The 19,772-nt window shown below is 46.8% G+C and overlaps 1 protein-coding gene across 1 annotated transcript in view; it reads right to left on the reverse strand.

The window, feature by feature from the left end:
• Nucleotides 1-529: 529 nt before the first annotated feature.
• The window catches only part of ZMAT4 (zinc finger matrin-type 4), a 49,076-nt gene continuing 29,833 nt past the window's right edge, over nt 530-19,772 (reverse strand). Inside the window, exons 4-6 of the mRNA XM_026082912.1 lie at nt 19,268-19,495; nt 10,200-10,296; nt 530-979 (exon numbers count right to left, since the gene is read on the reverse strand). Of these exons, the coding sequence (XP_025938697.1) occupies nt 964-979; nt 10,200-10,296; nt 19,268-19,495 (341 nt within the window). The 3' untranslated portion in view covers nt 530-963. The remainder of the gene's footprint in view (nt 980-10,199; nt 10,297-19,267; nt 19,496-19,772) is intronic.

Raw genomic sequence — 19,772 nt, forward strand, 5'->3', positions numbered from 1 at the left:
CCTTCACCCCCAAGCCACGGAGGAATAAGCCCCTTCCCCACAGGTGAGCACCAAACCGCCCCCACCTGGGACCTGGCTGGGTCTCTGCACAAGCAGCGTGCCTCTCGCAAACTCACGGCTCTTTTTCAGCCAAAATATGTCTCTTCGGATCCCGCGGGGTTTTCTTTCGGCCTCCCTGGCAGCGCAGCGCCGGGGCGCAAAACTCACCGCAGCGCAAGGCGGCGGCAGCGGCTCCCCCGACGGCCCCGACGGGCGGCGCCGCGCAGCCCCGGGGCCCCGCGCAGCCGCCGCCGCCGCCGCCCCCGCTGCGCTGCGCTGCGCTGCTCCCCCCGGGGGGGTCCGCGGGGTCCCGGCAGCGGCCTCGGCACGTCCCGCCGCCAGCACAAGGATTTCACCCTTTGTTACTTTCCGTCGTTCAGCGAACCGATTCCTTTTCTGAAGACAAAGAGGAAGGAATTCATCCATCATACATTCCCGTCACTCTTTTTTTTTTTCTTTTTTTTTTTCTGTTGACACAAACCATGCTGGAGAAGGTGAAGAAATCATGTTTATTCTGTTTGGAGACTGATTACATCACTATCATGGATAATGTAATAGAATAATTTTATACTCTTGGAAGAAATCTAAGAATAAATATGAAAAAGTAAAATATGCTGTTCCTGCTGTCTCTGAGGTTGCATGACGGTTAAATGCTGTTTTTACAGGATAGTTATCATACTTTAGACTCTGTGCTGAATAAATATTATCTTGAAAGGGTAAAAAAATCCATCGAAATATCTTAACTCACCACAAAATTAAAAAAAGAAAAATCCATGTATTTGTCCAAAGCGAAGGTTAGTTACATGTTAATTAACGAATCCACACAGGAAACGCTCATTGTCCAAGAAAGTATCCTTCCTTCTTGCTAATCAGTTCCTCTCCGCAGAAGTGTTGGTGGTTTTCCTCGTTTGGACTGATGAATTACTACTGATTTTTCAGGCTGCAACACAGAAAAGAAGCAGCAGTAAGTTTCTTCCTCGCCATTTCCAGTTTTGAGCTTGGTTTCTTTGCACCTCCTGAAGTTTCTGTCTATGCATCTTTGTTTCCATCCCTTACCCTGGCGGCCTCCAGAAAATCTCGCTTCCTTTTCTCCCAGCAGACCGTATGGACTTCCCACACCACCCCTTTTTTAGCAGTCAAAGCTGTAACAAGATCTGGCAGGTGGAGGCTGATTCTAGGCAAAGTGACACTGGGGAGAACATGCAATTTTTTTTAACAATTAAAAAGTTTTATGTGAACAATGGGGATACTCCCATTCTAAGAAAATACACAAATAAAATTTCTATCTGAAATATAACCTCAATTTTAAGCACGGTTTTGAATTTTATGACAGAAAATTGCTGTAATGGTTTGGGGAAAAAAGTGTATTTTCTTTAGGTCCTCAATTTAAATTTGGTTATAAGAGACTAGCAAGCCCTGCAAAACTTGTTTGTTTGTTTTTTTAAATGACCCAAATGCAATTATTGGCAAACGAGGAATCTCTCGTTCAGCAAGCATAGACGATCTCAGATTTATGCTTTGAGACACTGGGCTAATGTTTATGCTTCACATTAAAATAATTAATCCATACTCCAGACACCAGAAACCAAAGATGCACCAGCCTTTTGGCAGCTCTCAAATTATGATCAAAACAGAAGATATCAGAGATATCTTTATTTTCACTTACATTAAAAGGGAAGGGAGACAATTTAATCCCATAATGAGAGAAAGTATTACACACTCTTTATAGGCAGTGTAATTATTCAGCTGCTCTCTGGAACCACTGAAATAATGACAAATTAAAATGCCTTTCAATCCCATCTACCTTTTATAACTATTCATCTTCTGGAGTTATTATCACTCTAAAGGCTTCTTTGTACTTTAGGCAGCAGTCAATATCTTACACAAAGCACACAGAAAATGTCATTGCTACCAATAAAAGTTGCAGTCATCAAGATAAGAAAAAAATCATTTTAATTTGAGGCAGGTACAAGCTACAACTCAAGTATTTAAAATAACTTCCTGAAACTTAATGGAAACCTTATATTAAAGAACGTGTCCATTCTTGGAAAATAAACGTGGTTTATTGTATGGATTTTGTAAGAATGGAACTTACTTGTAAAACAAAATAAAAACAAATATATGATAATAAAACTCATACATCTAAGAATGTAATTCCAATTTAGTGACTGCAAGAAAGTATTCAGAAATGGAATAGAGAGAACCGGAAGAGACCTAAAACCTTGTGTTTGCATTTAATGACAGGAGTGTTTCCAAGGACACCCCCGGACTCCACAACTAGCCACAACTTAAAATCCACCAGCTATTCTCTAGGCGGATAATGTGCAGAAAACCAGGTGAACCCCTCTCTGGCAACACGTTTGCGCAGGCGACCCAGGGCAGCCGATGGCCTTCCAGACTCGGGAGCAGATGGGATGAATCCCATCCGTAGGGAACTGGCCCCGAGCCGACGTTCGACCCGGCCGCRTCTGACCCGCGCGGTGGGAACTCGGCCGAGGGCACCTGGCCGCCGAGCCCCGGGCTGCCAGGGCACATGGGAGGGGGACCAAGTCCGGGGGAAAGAGAAATAACTTTTTTGCATTAAAAATTGCATAAAATGAAGGAACTGAGGACAGGAACCTCCAAGCCTTTTTTAAATCCCATTTCTTGCTTTTTTGGCATGTAATAAAACTGCAAAGCCCTCAGAGGAGGGACAGCTTGGTCCTGTCTGTGCAGCACTTAGCACGACTGGTTCCTAATCAGCATCTCTGGACGCTCTTTTGATAGGAAAACCAAGGGCAACGGTGGCAGCGAGTTCTCGTGAGGAATCCCCGGAGGCAGCCTGCCGCTCGACCCCGTTACTCGTCCGAGGGAAGCCACGAGAAAGCGTGCTTTCTTCTCAGGCGGAGAAGCAAGGCTGGTCAGTTCTCAGCTTCTGCTGTGATTAAGAGCACGTAAAGGCAGGGAGGTCACCAACGATTCTCCTTCCTCCGAGGATCCCCCGGGGCCCTGTGCCGTGTTCCAGCCTTACGGCACCTGCGGAGGAGCGGCAGATCATCCCCCGCTTTGGCGACCGTGCGGTTAATGCCAAGGACCAGGCAACCCCGGAGCAAGAGAAACGGTGGGATATTGCTGCATTCATTTCTCAGCTTCTTCTAAGTGCACGTTTGCTATGACAAATCCCACAACTAAGAACATGTTTCAGCCGCAACAGGCTGTAAATATTTGTTTACACTTTCTTAAATAGATTGGAAAAAAATATGAAAACGTAATCATGGTGAAGAGTGACATTTCTCCAGGCACAAAATTTACAATATTTTGATTAGCTCCGATTTCTGAATAGCAAAGCAGCTTATGTTAATAAATACCCTATTCCAACTAGACATCTGTGTTCTCAATCAGGAAAAAAAAAAAAAGAAAAACCTCACGGGCACCAAGCCTGCTGTCATTTGCTCCTCAGCAGGCCATTAATCATCTGGGCTGTAACAGGATGCAACCCAATGACTACATGAAGGGCCATGAAGAAAGATCTTCCGAACACACCTTCCAAAGTAAAAATGATTATTTGCAGTCCCCAGGCATTCATTTAGACTGCATACTGCACTCCCTTGGTACGTTTAGATTCCCCCTGAGTTGATTTTTACCAGAGCAACAGCTACAGGATTGGGTCCCGTCTCCGCAAAAATCCTAAAATTAATCAGAAAGCATGAATTTGAAAGGGAAACCTGGGTCTGTATTAGCATCTATGAATGTGTAAATGAGTGGTTATAAAACCCTAGAATGCATTTGCAAGCTCCAGATATGGCAGAGAGGTCTGGCTGATCAAAGAGACAAAATAAAGGCTAGAAGATAAAATTCTTCTTTATGGAAGTTGGAATCATTATCCCCCTATCGTAAGACTCCTAATTACTAGGGCTGGATCTCAGCCTCCAATCACTGACAGCCAGAATGGGAGAGGATAACTCAAAGCTCTCGGTACTCTGCACATTATTATAGCATTTGATATATTTGCAACCAACCCAGAGATGGCACTTGCATCAAATGTGGATCTGGGCTCTAGTATTCTCGCCAACAGGATCTTCCATCCTTTCATTTGCAACCCCCTGAGGAACTACTTCAAACCTGGAACTGGGCCCTTCAATTCATTTTCCCCAAACACGGCTATTTTCGCCTGGATGCAGTGACGAACATAGCACACTTTCCCCAATCCCACTGAATGCGCATGCTGACGAAAAAAGAGAAGCGCTTTTTAGAAAGCCCTAAGTTAATATTCTGTACTGGTATTTCTTTGACCCCAGAAGCTGAATGTTCTCTGTCTTCTTTCATGCCTACCCAGGACTTCAATTCTGTTATTTATTGAAAATGATTTTTAGCAGATCTTTCCAGTTTACATAAACCTGAAAAGAGAGAAGAGTTTTGTTTCTTTCAGCCTATTGTAAGCAGTAAAGAGCAAGGCTGGCATGTGATTTTCTTCCAATATTTCAGAGATAACGTGACCTCATTCCTGCTGCTCCTCACAAGCCTTGTTTTCGGTTGCCACCGGTCCCCATAGAAACCGGGCTGCCTCTGCTGACCACGGTCCAGCTACAGCGGGCACCCGCACCACCGCATGTCTCGTGCCTTACTTGTCATTCTGCTGGTTTGCTGCTTATTTGAGGGGGAGGAAGAAGGGAGAATTAAAAAAAAAACATATCTATTTCGGGAAAGCAAGTCAAACAATGACTCAATCATCTCTACACAGTTCATAAATCCCTAATTAAAGGTTTCGTGCTCCTCCCCACTGCAGATGTTCCAGAGTCCAGCCACATTTCAAAACCTGCTTCTGTGCATGTGTGCGTGCAGGCATTCGCCAGGCTTGCCCATTGGAGCCACAAACTGGAGCTCTACTTTTATAAGACATCTAAAAAGCAGCTCTTGCTCAGCTGCTCTGYGTGAGTGCGTAATTCCCATCAGAGCCGTGAGGAACACAGCCCGACCCTGATGTAAACAGACTGGATGCCAGATTTGTGATACAAAGAATATTTCTGATAAGGTATCTGACTCTAGCCCCAAATTCCTGAGTTTATTAAAAGATAAAAAAATAAATAAATAAAGGATGCATTTTTTTCCTGCATTTTCAAATATACAGCTTAAAATATCAGCACCCTGGAGAAAATAATGGGAGCTAGCAGACATTATCTTGCTTTGCATATTCATTGTCCAGGGGGATAAGGACTAGCTCAATACTAGCTACCTCCCTCTACATCTTTTATTCAACACCAAAATACCAGCCAAGGCACTTCCAGCTTTTTTTTTTTTTTTTCCATTTTCCCCACCTTTTGGTCAAACAAATTCAGCAGGAAGCATTCAAATGAGACCTTGAAATTCCTGTAAATAAACAGCTAAGTTCTCCCCTACAGATACTACTGAAGGGAGAAAAGGTCAGCTGCAGCCGCTGAACTCCAGCTTTGCTAACGGAGCTCCAGCACCACTGACACCCCTGCTGAGAAGTGATGTAAGGTCCAAATAATGTGGTCTGCTAAGCAGTAGCTCAAGGACTGCTAGATAGTGGGTTATTTAAAGTACACTCTGGCATGGCTTGGCTGTATGTTACCCTCTGGAGAGCTCTCAAGAACTATAATAAATATCTATTACTTGACTCATTCCTCATATAATTTGTTCTCTGCTAAAGCAGCTTTTCAGAAGATGCATCTGCCAGGCATTTTCTGGGTGCCACCAGATCCAGCCTGTGATCACCTTTCCCCGTTAACCTGTCCCAAAAGGAAATCCTTCTCCTTTACAAATCTTTTTTCATTATATTAACTATGACAGCTACCTAAAATGTTTTGTTGCCTTGGAAACTGCAATCCACTAGCCTCCGACTGAGTCATTAGGAAGAGGACAGTCTTGACACTAACCAGCAAAAAGGAGAGCAGCAAAGAGGTGGGCAAGACACCAGCCAAGGTATACGAGAGGGCTGCAAGAGGCACTGTTTGCTCACTTGGCACGCAAATGCAGAGCACATTTGCCTCACCCCGCACTTGGGAGAGCCACGCTCCTGCAGAAACCGAGCCTTGCTCCGAGTGCTAAACCTTCATAACCTGACGCTTCCAGGCCTAGGAACAAAACCGCAGTGGAAACTCGTGTAGAAGCATCACGTCTGGATTTCAGAATGAACTTTCTGTGTATAGAAGAGATAATCGTTGTAGAAAGCGTGCTACAAAAGCCTAGATGCAGCTCTGTCAAATAGTCTGTCGTGTTTCTGCTTCTCCGTATATTCTTTTGCCTTGGAAGCAAGGGTCAGCTGAGGGCACGGATCCCATTCAGAATACCTTTTCACAAGGTATTCATTTACAGCAATAGCAATGACGATTTCTTTCTCTTTGTCTGCAGCGGTTTCTATACTCAGGAGCACGAGTTGTATGTACTGCTTTACCTTTCTGAATTCTTTTGTGACTTACTATTATCATAAGCATACGCCTGTGCAGCCCAGCTCTGTACAAACACCGTGCACAAGGTCATCTCTGTGTATGCGACAAATAAAAGGACTGCTTTAAAGACATGCTCCAGACTTATTCCCAAGCTATATCTCTGGGTCCAACTACATTTAGTTCAGCTACATAGTGCAGGTGACTGTTACAGACACCTTAAACTGGAGCTGGGTCTGTGCTGATTCAGGACAAGAGAGTCCATCAGTCCCATATAGAAGACAATGAAGCCACAAACATTTTTTTAAACTAGGAGAATAAAATCTGCTACATACTAATTACTGGGTGGGAAAAGCTTTTGTTTCGTACAAGCCCAAGCTGCCAATCTGTTGTCTCGCATGCTGCTGTACTTTCCTATGGGAGCTGGAGAGATCTGTGCTTATATACTGAGATACTTAGCCTCAAAGAAAATTGTGTAAGAATGAACAATGAATAGAGGAAATAGAATAATCAGTGCAATTTCCCATAGAAATTGGTCAGACGAATGTCTCTAATTGGCATTCCATTATTACATTTGTAACATACTTTCTTATGAATTTATTACTTTGTTTCCTCTTGTACTGAATGCCCATGAAGATCTCTTGGGGCCAGATTTAAATCATTATGAATAAACGATAAGAAACTAAATTTAGAAAGACTGATAAGAATATTAATTTGCAAAAGAGGAAGGTCCTTACAAAACTGTGGAAGTGCTGCAGGCCTGTGAGCCATTCTGGTGTTCCCTGCACTGGCTGACTTGGTCCTCACTGAGATGAGGAGAAATCAGCCTTCCTCTCAATAATTCATGTTTTTCAGAGCTCAGAAATCTCTGGGAACATCTGTGGATTTCACTGAGCCTTGACACTAAAATAACATAATGTCATTTGGCTTGCTGACATCCGAATGAGATTGGTTGAGATGCCAGAGCCTCCATAAACCAAACTGCTAACTCCTAGCCAGGTTACTCCACCGAAGGAAGGGGAGGAAATATTGGCCCCAGTCCTCCCAGCAGCGTGTGCTGTCTCTTTCCTCACTGCCCTTCGATCTCGAGTACAACATTTGTCTGAATTCTGAGACTTTCTGGTCAATAGCCTGGTCCCCTGGCGGTTCCGGTCTGGAAGAGGTGCTCTTGCGAGCTCGAGTGACCACGAGAGGTGCTTCTGTCAAATAACAGCAATCACTGCAGCCGCGAAGCGGGGACTCTCCAGCTTCCCGGTGCTGCAGCCTGACCTCCTGTCAAACACTCTCAACTGCGGAGCTTAGTTTCTTCCCTCCTATGGGAAGCAATAAAGGAACATGAATTATCATCTTAACTCTTGCTGATTTTTTACCCAGATATTCAGCTCAAGCCAAGGAAAAAAAAATCCAGAGCTCTGCAGCGAATACACTCCCTGTTAGGGAGCAGCTAAAGAAAAAGAGATGAAGCAGAAAGATCCTCAGTCTTTGAAAGTTAGAAGAAAGCATTTGGGAAAGCAATAGATACAGAAGGAATTATCTTTCTGCAGGAATCACCTAAGGGCTGGAGAAGACACTCTGCTATTTGCAGGTGATTGAAAAACAAAAGCAGAAGGTATGGGCATAAAATAGAGAGTGTGAGGGAACATTAACCACCCCATGAAGGCAGGCACCCCTCCTGATGCTGAAAATAGTAGTGCATCTTTTCTGCACATCTTTCTTTCCTATCCATGAGGCTGCTCTGATTTGAAATGAACTGCTCTATCCTTTGCAATAACAGCAGCAGCAGCAACAGTAATAATAATACAAACTCAGAAAGACTGGCAGGGGAAGGATAAATTACAGCTCTGTGTCCGGACAGAACGTCGCAGCTGCTCTCCGTTCAGGTCTCTGACGGGAAGAACTGTCAGCTCTGTCTTCCAGCAGCGGGAATTTGTCATGCTATGTACTAACACTGCTCCTGTCAGCGCGGTACCCGCACGCCACATACGTAACCTGGTGGAGCATTCCACCAGCATCTATCATGTAGATGTGCTAAAGGAGAACAGAGGCACGGAGGCCAGAGATGAAYTGCTCAAGGTGCACAAGAGTGTGTGGCACAGCCCCAGCTGCATCTGCATTGCCCGGCCCCAGCCCTCTGCTCCGCAAACCACCAGGACTAGCAGACAGTGCTGGATCAGTTAGCGGTCACTCAGCAAATGCCCTTCCTTCCACAGGACTTCATACGTCCTTGGCAAAAAGCGGGGAGGGAGAACACCACCTCCTTAAGAAACCTGATGCCACCAGTTTCTTCTCTTAATTGAGATCCAGACTATGACRACATGCTCAGGTCGAGAAAGGGTAATATCTGGGAGACATTCAAACGCTCAGTGAATAAATAGGATAGCGCTAATGTGAATAATACAGGGAACCTTTGAAGGTCTAACATCAGCTGGGGAAAGACTGGGTTTGTCCTTTGGTATCTCAAGCAAAATTAGACATTACTACTTACGGCTGGTTTTGATCACCCTGCCTTGTCTTTCAGACTGCTCCTAAAACTACCTGAAGTATTCCAGTGACTAATGACACCTTTTATATCCCTCTTCTAATCTGGCCAGTCCTCAGTACTTTAGCCTGAAACAGTTCCCAAAGCTCACATGTAAGTGTATTAAAAGAGATTAGTTTATTAATCTACTCTTTGGTACCATGTATCTTTATCACTTCATTTTAATAATTTGTACTAATTGACAGAGCAGATTCCCTTCAAGTCTCAGAAAGTTGGCTAATAGGTAATTGCTTTAAATCACAGCATAAACATTTCACTTGGAAACTTCTAATCCCATTATACTCTCAGTGTCTCTCCTGAGGTTTAACGCATGAAAGAAGCTCCAAACTCAGTATCATTAGGCATGAACACTTGTGGCATCAAGACTGGATGTTGTTAGCTTGTCAGCTTGCTGGGTCACTATTGACCATTTGTTCTTTATCTGTCCCAAAACAGGAGGCACCTTTCAGTGTGAGGCRGGTACGGGCAGATATGCAGGTTCCCCACCATCCTCCGACAGGTCTCAAGCCAAGGGTGTTTCAGTGGGGAGGAACGGCAGTGTCCTCAGCCGGGTTATGAGACGTGCAAAGCCACGAGGTGCTGCGCCGTAAACACATACAGCATTGCAGAGAGCAGAAGGAAGAAACTCCTGCCCAAAAGCCTATAATCTAAGAAAGAGAAGATAAGGAAAGGGCAGAGACCCAGATGACATTCAGAAAGAAAACCTGGTGTGGGGATATCCTGAGGAGGGGCGCTTAGAGGAGGGGCCTCCAGGAGAGAAGAAAGATGTTCAGGAAAGCAGGACGTCTCTTCATTTTAACCCTCCAAACAAGAACCTCCTGTCCAGGGACACCTGCAGGTTCACGACTCCTCAGCCCCTGGGGAGCCTGCAGGACAACCCGACTTCTGCGAGCAGAAACCTGAGGAAGGAGCATGCACGTCCAGCAGCAAAATGCAGCAGGCATCCCGAAAAGCACGGTGAGGAGCCGACAAACAGGTTTTCACTCGGGCATGCCACGACTGACAGGCAATAAAGAGCAAACAGCACTCTTCGCTTCTGGGGAGACGGGGAAACCAATCTGGATTCAGCCCTGCATTTCTGTCCCTGCAGGTACCTCCAATATCTATGTTTATAAAACACTCAGAGCTCCTTGGGTGACAGGCTTATTGGTGTGTAAAGTGTTATTATTATATATATTCATCTAGACAGATACAGACAGACCGAGGGCTATCAAGAAAAATACGGAGGTACTCACTTGGTCTGATGTTTGGAGCCCTTCAGATGAGCGTGATACTGCTCTATCGAGTTCAGAGTGACGTTACAGATGTTACAAGTGTAACTGCGCTTCAGGCCTGCAAAGAAAACCCAAAGCTGTTAATTGCACAAATCAGGGCAATTCATCGCTATTTAGAAGCCAAAACACTTAAGAACATTTTTTTTCCAAAGGGATCAACTCTCATTTAGCTCCCAAAACGAGGGGCCAGATTTGCTGAACACTCAATCAGCTGCTGACCTCCTCCGAAACCCAGCTCCTCTGCAGCCTGAGTCCGAAGGCGAAAGCTGGAAGCCCGGTGCAGGTCAATGGCTGGTGCACCAACAGCTGGAAGCCAGGGGCTAATTTGCCTGACGGATTTACCGTCAGCCGCGATACCTGTCTACAGCTCCTGACCACAAAGCATCCCCTGCTTTACTAATTTTAGCCCTTCACAGGTACAATAACAAACAGCTATTTATAAAGCTGTTGCTCTGGCTGCTGGCCCACTGAGTACCACTGAACTAGAAATAACAAATCAGTGGGCTTACAGCGAAAATGTTCTCAGGAACTGGGGGGGTTTTGGCTTTCTTTTTTTTCTTCCAGCAAATCTCTCTGCCGCCTCTGCTACTTTCCATTTTGTTGTTTACTTAATTGACACAGATACAGGTTATTTTCCCAAGTAAAYATACCACATTTCATGTTGTTGTGATGTAAGTTGCAGAGAACACGATCTGTAAGCGGAGCAGTCCGGCTGGCTGAGCAATAAATCAATGCAAGGGCAGACAGTGCAGGTGACTGTGCCAGTCGCGATGAAGTACGCAAGTCAAGCGCATGCAAACCCCATCCGCTGGCAGCAAAAAGGAGACGATCGCTGTCGGAAGCACTGAATCAAACCCCATGAAAACTCCGAGCAGCGACTGTGGGCCAGCCTGTCCTCGTGGCCACCGAAGGGCAAAAGCTGCATCCCCAGAAGGGGCCGTCAGACCCATGGAGACACCTCGCCTTGAAGAGGTGCTCTCGTGATTCTCTGCACATAACGTATTTTCTCATCTACAGGAAAAGTGCTTGGATTAAACAGCATTTCTCTCCTAATTCATTGTGCTGCCTCTGGGCACAGACTGCAGGGCAAAACCAGGCAATTAAGCAGATTCATGCACATGTCAAACAGAAGCTGCAAAACGATTTATGAGCAAAGTCACAAAAACAGTCTCCCTGTGCGTTCGCTGGAAAACATCCGAGCTGAAGAACCAAATCGAACAGAAGTGGCCTGTCCTTCGTCTATTCAGCTAAGATCAAATTACAGCTTGGATGTAAAGTCTCCGAGAGATCCACTACAGACAAGACACTTATTTGCCTCGAGAACGTGCGGGCGCAGGAGGAGAACAGGACGCTGCGGGATTACAGTGTCAGTCACAGTGCGAACGAGAGCACGGTAACAGGAGACGAGCCACCATCTTCGGAGACATTTCTGGCTGAGTTACATATAAACAGTATTTAACTAACTGTCATCCAACATGGAAAAGCGGGAAACAGAAGCTGATTTGTGGATACCATAAAAATTGCTCATTTAAAAACTGAAATAGATTCCGGTTGCTTCTGAAGCTCAGTTTTGTATTGGAGACTGGTATTCAGAATGGGACAATTATTATGGGCTTTCTTCTGATAACATCCTTTTYGCTCCATGTAATTTCAGAACTCTGAATAAAGCTAATTGTCCCGAGTCGATCCCAGGGAACAGGGAAGTTCGGAGATAAGGAAACAGAGCAATTCAGTCTCTGCACAGTGCAGCCTGAGAAAAAGTCACCTGAGATGCCCAGAGAGATACAAAGAACTATTCTCAAAGTTTTGTATAAATATGAAACCAATTTTTTCCTCATCAGATAGTTTGTTTCCCAGAATTATTATTTAATAACTCAAGGCTGAGAGTACTCTCAGTTCTCTGCAGTACAAGGAAATAAAGATTTTGCCTTCTCCAAAAAAATGAAAATCCAAAAATAGGAACCTAGGAGACAGGCAGCAGAGTCAGAGGTAAAACGGAAAAGGCCTTTTCCCAAGACAGTTTGCTGTCCAGTGGCTGGCCAAAATGGCCAATATTATTTTGGATTTGTGTCAGTTTAGATTTCCTGGAAAACTGTGACTTTAGGTCCTCATCTGAGGTATTTATTCTTAGTGTCCTGGTGCACACCTCCTTCCCCTGGGGAGGATATTAGCTTGCTTAGCACATGACAGATCAAGTAATTATTTACTTACTAATATTCTGACTTTGCTTTTCTAGACAGGTTTTCTCCTAAAACATTCCTTAATGACTTTTGCAATCACGGAAGAAAGTAATACTGCTAGAGAAGTCCCCTCAGAGCTGCAAAAGCTTTTAGGCACAGCAGATTCAATTTGTTTCTTTTTTTTTTTCTTTCTTTCCTTCTCCTTCCATAACTAAGTGACCTGGGCCAAGAGATAGGCCATTAGCTGGGTTCAAAACTTAATTTTGCAGGGGGAGAATTCAGAAGCCTTTTAGGAAATATGACAACAAAAACAACAGCTCCTTGAGCTTACGCAATAGCTCGCTTTCATATTCTGAAAAGGAATAATAATCTGTAATATTCTATACTCGTTCCTGCCCTGCTGCCAACGAGTTATTTCCAGAGGACCCTTAAGAGACACCCCCGGCACYGAAAGCCTTTCCGTTAAAGCCAGGGCTGGGACACAAGGCTACCGGCATGCCCGGAGGACCAGGTGCATCACCCCCAGCCCCGGCACCRGGGCCAGCAGCAATCCCCCCCGGCACTGCCGGAGCGGTTTGCTGCATCTGGGGGTTTCACCAAGGCGGAGCAGGGCATGGAAAGGTCTCGTTCCCACCCGGTGCCCTCGCRCCTTGCGGGAGCGAAGGGCAGAAAAACGGGAGCGACTCCTGGTTTGCACAAACGGAGCCAAGGCAGCAACCAGACGCCGTGGGCCAGCACCGCTCCGCGCGTCCCCGGGAAAGGACGGAGGCTCCTTCCTCGCCGYGGCGTACGCACAGTTTAACTCCGCTAGGCTTTCACCTTGGGAATGAGCGCAGAGCTCTGGAAGCAACAGTCATGGCGCTGCCTCAGCTAACGTGCTTCTACCGAAAAGGCAGAGCGGGGCCGAATGTAYGTTAAACGCCTGTTTCCCTTCTGGACATCCTTGAAAAAGAGACGGCAATCCCAGGGCCCTTACTCCTATTGCGCTGGGCAAAACTTGACATAAATTAAGCATGTAGACGCAGGCCTAAGTGTTTCAATTCCCCGATTCTGTCGTCTCCCTTAGCACTCCGCAGGTAACACAGCGGTTTCCTCTCCTCCTCTCTTTTCTGGTTTAACCTCCTAATAATTCCCTTGGCTGTATTATCAYCACTGACATTAAACATACACTGGCATTACAGTAAACCATTGATGCTAAAGTAATTTCTGTCCTACTCTCCTAAATAAATAAATAAAGGAAATTGCAAATTTTAGAGCGCCTCTATGGTCAGGTTTTCTGTTTTGCACTGATTCACTTCCCTGAAGATCTGAATAGAGCATTTCAAGCTTATTCGAAGGGCTCAATTTAAGAATACCAGAGTTGTGGAATTTGTACCATGGGCTGCTGGGCTTTTTAAGAACAGTTTTAATGTGCCATGTAATAGTCTCTTTTGACTTTCCACAGTACTATTTCTTCACAGAAATTGTTTAAATAATTCATTTAGAATATGTAGTGTATGGCATTCTCAAATTTGACCAGTTTATGCTTACTATAATTAACTGATATATAACTATACAACTACCATTCCCCAGCTATATCCAGAGACTCCCATAAAAATCACTTATTTTGAAAAATGTGGGGATTTTTAGTTCATTTAATTTCCATCACGATTTTCTACTTGGTTCTACAGGTTGCTAAACCTCAAGCCGCTGCAGTGTCTGGCTGCGACAAGTGCGGGAGCGGCTCCGGCGTGGAATTGCGGTGGACGTGCAGCACGTCTAAGGAATGAGTTATCCCACGGGACGYGCGTGCCCCCGCTGTGGAGTGAGCCCAGGGACAGTCAGGGAGCAGGACYGTGGCAGTAAGAAATTGGTAATGCTTTAAATTAAGGTAATAAGGTTCTAATGCTCAGCAGCTAATTTAACAGCATACATTAACCACAGCCTTATTGAATCTTAATTACTTGTGTAGGTGGAAACACTGCCAGCGATTATAGTGCCTAACTGGGGACACGGATTTTTTCCAGCAGCACGTCAAAGCTGCTCGTAAGGATGAGCAACGGAGGCTCCAGCCCAGCGCCCGGGCGCAGCGCGGCCCCTGCCTGCGGGGCACTACGGAATGAAGCTAACGGCCACGATTATTGCAGGATCCACAGAAAACTGTCAACATTAACAACGTTTGATCTGACTCAAGTTTACAAAGACTTCCAACTTGATCAAAACTGGGATTTCACAAAACACACCCAACCAAAGCCTGAACAAGCTGCGTCAAGACTGAGCATTCGCATGGGAGGCAGTCGGCAACGCCAAGGTGGGTCTCAGCCGGAACGGTTTATGTCAGGAAATTCCGTGTTCTGCCTACGTTGATGTTTACTTTTGCATCCTCATGGCACGTCAGCATCTCCCCCCGAATGATGACACGCATTCATGTAAAATTAAATGCACTCCTATATCCATTAAATAAAATATTAAAAAGTAAGGTCATTAATGTCATTCTGCATAAAATGCATTACAAAATATTCCAGGGGAGTACTTGTTAAACTGTTTTTTACTAAGCAAAACTGACAGCACAGAACGAAAAAAATATTTATATGGCATACAGGGAAATTATGAGCTGAGAAGGAATTAAACTCAGCTCTTTGCCAGACTTTTCAAGACAGTGTCTGTAACGATGACAATTTACCTTGCTGTGGAGATTACAAAGGCTTTAGGTGACAACATCCCTGCACAGCCGTTCTGACTCAAATTTACTGCTGAGGTTGCTTTTCTTTTTTCCTAGGGATTCACAGCATAATCCCCTCAGACCTTGTCCCCCAGGAACCAAAATGCTCTGGGAAGAAAATTCATGTTCCTGAGGTCTATAGGACCCCACCTAACCCACATCAGGTGCACAAGCCTGTTCCCGAGTCTGCCTCCATCGCTCCGCAAAATTCAGGGATTTACTGGCGGGCGCCAGAGAGCCAACGGAAAGGCGAGAGCTGAGGCTCGGCGCCGCTGGGAGCGGTTCTGCTCCGGCCACTCTTGGTGCATCAGCTGACGGGATCTGCTGCTGCGCATTCCCACGCCTGAGGAGGATGCTCCTGCTCCCGCTCCTGCCGTGCTCCCTCCTCCGCGGAGCCGGCAAGGCGGGGGCAGACCCGGCGCCTCGGCCGAAGGAGCGTGGGAACGTAAGCGGTGACCGGCCGCGGAGACCGGTCTGCCTGGCTCCATGCTGCGGTCTCCTGCCACCTCGGCCGCACGCAAGGTCACCAGACCCAAGAGGGACGTGCTGCAGCGGTGCCTTGGCAAGTGACGTGTCATCGCACTAAAAGGCCCGGCAGCACGGGCTATAAGGGCTGGCAAGAGAACGGAGCGCCCGCGTGCTAAGCCCACCCTTCGCTTCCATCATCCAAAGGTGTACGTATAGGGAAGGAGAGGAAGGGACACGCTGAACCCGCCTAACGAAGCCCTGGCTTTCAAACGCTGCACCAGCCTTCAAAGCGGAAGCATTTTGCTCTCGGGTTTCGGCTCAGCGCTAGCAATAAGCAGAGCCCGTCATTAATTAAATTCTCCATGCACGACCTGCCAGTCCCTGCTGCTGGCCTCTGCCCCTGCAGAGACCACCCGCTCTCGAGGAGGAACAGGAGAGCTCCGCGATGAGCAACGCCAGCCACGGAGCACAACCAGAGAAACGTGACCTGCTGGAGCGAGCAAGCCGCCGCGCTGTGCCTGGCACCGTCTGCAAGAAGCTTAAAGCTGCCAGACTGGAACCTCGGTGCCTCCGAGGTAGCAGCTTCGACGCGGTGTTGCTGAACAGTTGCAAGCTGTCGGGCGGGAAGATCCCAAACTTCACGATTTCTTATGACATTCACCAATTCTTGTCTTTTTATGACTCTGCTCAAGGGCTGGCTGGGGTGCGATGGCAGTCAGAAGAGGCAGCACTGCAGGATGAAAACACCTAATTTCTTTTTCTTTCCAGATATGTTCTCTTATGAGTCTTGTTGAGGCCTGTTTCTTTTCCTGACTTAACCTATGCAATAGCTGCAAGACAGGCGAAAAACACTAGATGTAACAGCATAAATCCGGGAGAAGAGCAGCAGGAGACCTGGTGTCCAAACAGAGACAGCTGCATCGGGAGGAACCTTCTACTCAGCCAAAGCGTTTGGACAGTGTGACCAGGCACTCGCTTATATCTCTGCTTCAGCTTAACACAGACCAGCCAAGCAGTGCTGCTATTGTTTCTTTTTTCTCTTTTTTTATTTTTCCTTTCTCATTTCTGAGAAGAAAATAAGACTTCAAAATTGCAGGATGAGCACTTGGTAAGAAGAATCAATGCTTTTTGGTTCCTACAAATATCAGTTGTCCAAAAATATATCACTGTTCTTATTTCTGCAAATACACATTCATATTTATCAATAAATATTTTATTACAGCCATTATCAGAACATCAAAGGCTGCAGAGATGTTGTACTTCAACTGACACTGCTCATTCCAGGCTTACACAATGCATCAAATCTTAGGCTCCCACCGCAGTCAAAACAGAATTAATATTTAAATCATGATGGGATAAGCCACCTGGGATAGCATGGAAGGGAATGAGTGAATACTGAGGTAGCAAAACAAGCACAGAATACAGAGATCACACAGTTACAATCCCTGCCGCATCCCRACAAGCACCAGAACTGCTGGACATCTAAAGCAAGGGTCAAACACAAGACTTCACTGACCAACACGTGACACACTAACACTGGGTATCCCTGATCGGTCACCATCACTATTTTTCTTGAAGTAATATATACCCTTCTATCCGCCAAGGTAAAGCTATTTTCTTAGCCATAAGGGAGATCTCATTCCACGTCAGTTATTACAGAGATCTGTTTCCTACGTCTGTAGACATCTGCTTTAGCCTCACCCCTACATGCATGCAGGAAGGTAAAGCACAGTCACTATTTAATAAGGCCCGTGAAAAGGCAGGTTTTCAGCCGAAGACCTGCCCCGACGGTGGAGGCACACGCGGCAGAGCACCATCAGCAGCTGCCCTGCTCAAGGACGTCTCCTCGGCTCGCTGGATCCAGCTGCCCAGCTCCTCCGCGCTGGGACCGCCGCGAGCCGCGGACGCGGGGGAGATGCGGCACRCTGACCCTCCAGAAGAACAGCTCGGAGGTGCCCAACAAGAGCACCAGAGCTCACTTCTTCCTGTCTGTGGCATGGCACGGTCCTGCAGGTCCCTGTCGCCTGTGACCACCACTCTAACGCATGGCAGAACCACACAAGAYTTATCTGCAAACCCAAACCATGTACAGCAGCCGAAGACCGCAGTAAATTTAAAAACAAACACAGACTGATAAGTACATAAAGTCCCCCAAATGCAACTCTCCTAGGCACAAAAATGAATAAAACACTTCACAATTGATTTATTGACAGTCAACGACATCCTCAGCCCCTCTTGAGCTCGGCACAGTTCAAAGCGCCAAGCACTTCCATGTTATTGTCCCAGGTTATTTTTCCCTGCATATTTTCAACAGAGGATAGTGACTCAGCCACATGAATCATTTATGGCATTGTGACTCATCCTAGGTAGCACATGGAGGATCTGGATAACCATTACAAGGTTTATCTGAGATCAAGAAATGCACAACCTACTGCATAGTCATTAGTATTTAAAGGAAAATTATTTCATTTAGCAAGAAAAAAATGAGACCTTAAAACGTTAATGGGATGTCTTGCTGGCAAACCAGACGTCCTCTCCTGCATGGCTTTGAAAATCAAACCTGTACTTTTTCCTCAGCCCATTTCAGTTAAATGTGCTGTGTGCATACAGGATTATAATTGGGCACCACAGAGAAAACTCTCTCAAAAGGAGAGCATTACCTCTTCTCCTGTAATTGCAGTTCAATATTAAAAAGGAGGGTTTTTTAGAATTTATTATTAATCCACATCCTCAGGTGGTATAAATGAGTACAGCTCTATAAACAGAGGTAATTTTATGCCAGCAAAGGATCGGAGCCAGTCTTTTCTCAGTGCAAAGCGGCTATTACCTGCAGGACAGCGAAAGATGGATCGGAGATGCCTGCTGGTTTCCAGACTGCAGGAACAGGCAGGGCCGATCACGTCTCTAAAGCACGCGCTACGCAGGGAGCTCCCGGGGAGAGCGCAGAGGCCCACATCAGGGTCACACTTCCAAGTGAGCAGCATCCCGGTCCCCCAGGTGGGACACCCCCAGGGACCCCTTTTGCTAATGGAAATACAGACCCTTGGGTGCTCCTGGGCGAGGCAAGCGRGGGGGCCCGGACACCTGGGCCCCTGCTGCGCACCCCTCGGCATGGCTGGGACCACTGCTCACCGCTCCGGGAAGAGAGGGGGGAAACCGCTGTTTAGCGCAACCGCAGCACATGCTCGGTATTGCTTTTGTGCTGCTGACCCAGGGACACAGCAGCGTTCGACAAGCACCGGCTGAACCACCAAGGACACGGAGCGCCTCTCCGCACCAGCGGGGACGGAGGAGCGCTCTGCCTGCGGCCGCCAGCAACCCCCCGTCCGGATTTCCCTGCCGGGCTAAACGCTTCAACACGTTTTCCTCTCTCAGCTCAGGGATAGTCCAATGTTTGCTCGAGGACAAAACATGCACTAATGGAAGGGACAAATTTAGAAAGAGGCAAAAGAAATGCCTAGAAAACAGCCTCGACATGATGCTACTAAGACGGCAAAGCATCATAGTGGAGGGAGAGCTGTTCTCGTACGGCAGCACAAGCATCCCGGAGCCACCCCGCATCCCCGCCGCCCCGGTGCCTCCAGCCAGCGCCGGGCAGAGGGACRACGCGGCGAGAGGACCGCACGGCACGGCGCCGCGGGTGCCGCAGCTCGGGGCCAGCAGGACAGGTCGGCGCTCACCTCGCAGCTCGCCCAGGTCCAGGGTCTTGCCCAGCTGCTCGAGCAGCTCAGCCCGGGCCGCGTTCTTCTTGTGCTTTTTGCCGTCGTAGTGCTGCTGAGCCATCATGGGGTTATTGAACCAGGCGGCGCAGAGCTGGCAGTACCGGTCCGAGTCCCTCCGGGGATGGGGCGAGGACACCACCRGGGAGCCTCCCGCGGGCGGCTGCTTTAGCGAGCTCAGAGCCGTTTCTGCAAAAGGAAGCAGGCAGAAAGTGGTTTTTTCCAGGCTGCTGCTGCTGTCTAAATAACCCCAGCCCCTGAGGCAGGGCCCACATTCGACACAAGRAGTAATTAGCAGCAGTTACACAGCCCCACTGGGTCTTTCGGATGGTACCACTTGGAAATCTACCGTTTCTCATAAAAAGCAGTATGAGAAGATAGCACAGAACTGTTCCTCAGCTATCTGCATTTCCCTGCAGTTACCTGGCTTATCGTTATTGCAACTAAACCTGTGAAGGTGCTCTTA

This window comes from Apteryx rowi, unplaced genomic scaffold (assembly GCF_003343035.1).
Source record: "Apteryx rowi isolate R43461 unplaced genomic scaffold, aptRow1 scaffold_597, whole genome shotgun sequence".
Taxonomy (NCBI): Eukaryota; Metazoa; Chordata; class Aves; order Apterygiformes; family Apterygidae; genus Apteryx; species Apteryx rowi.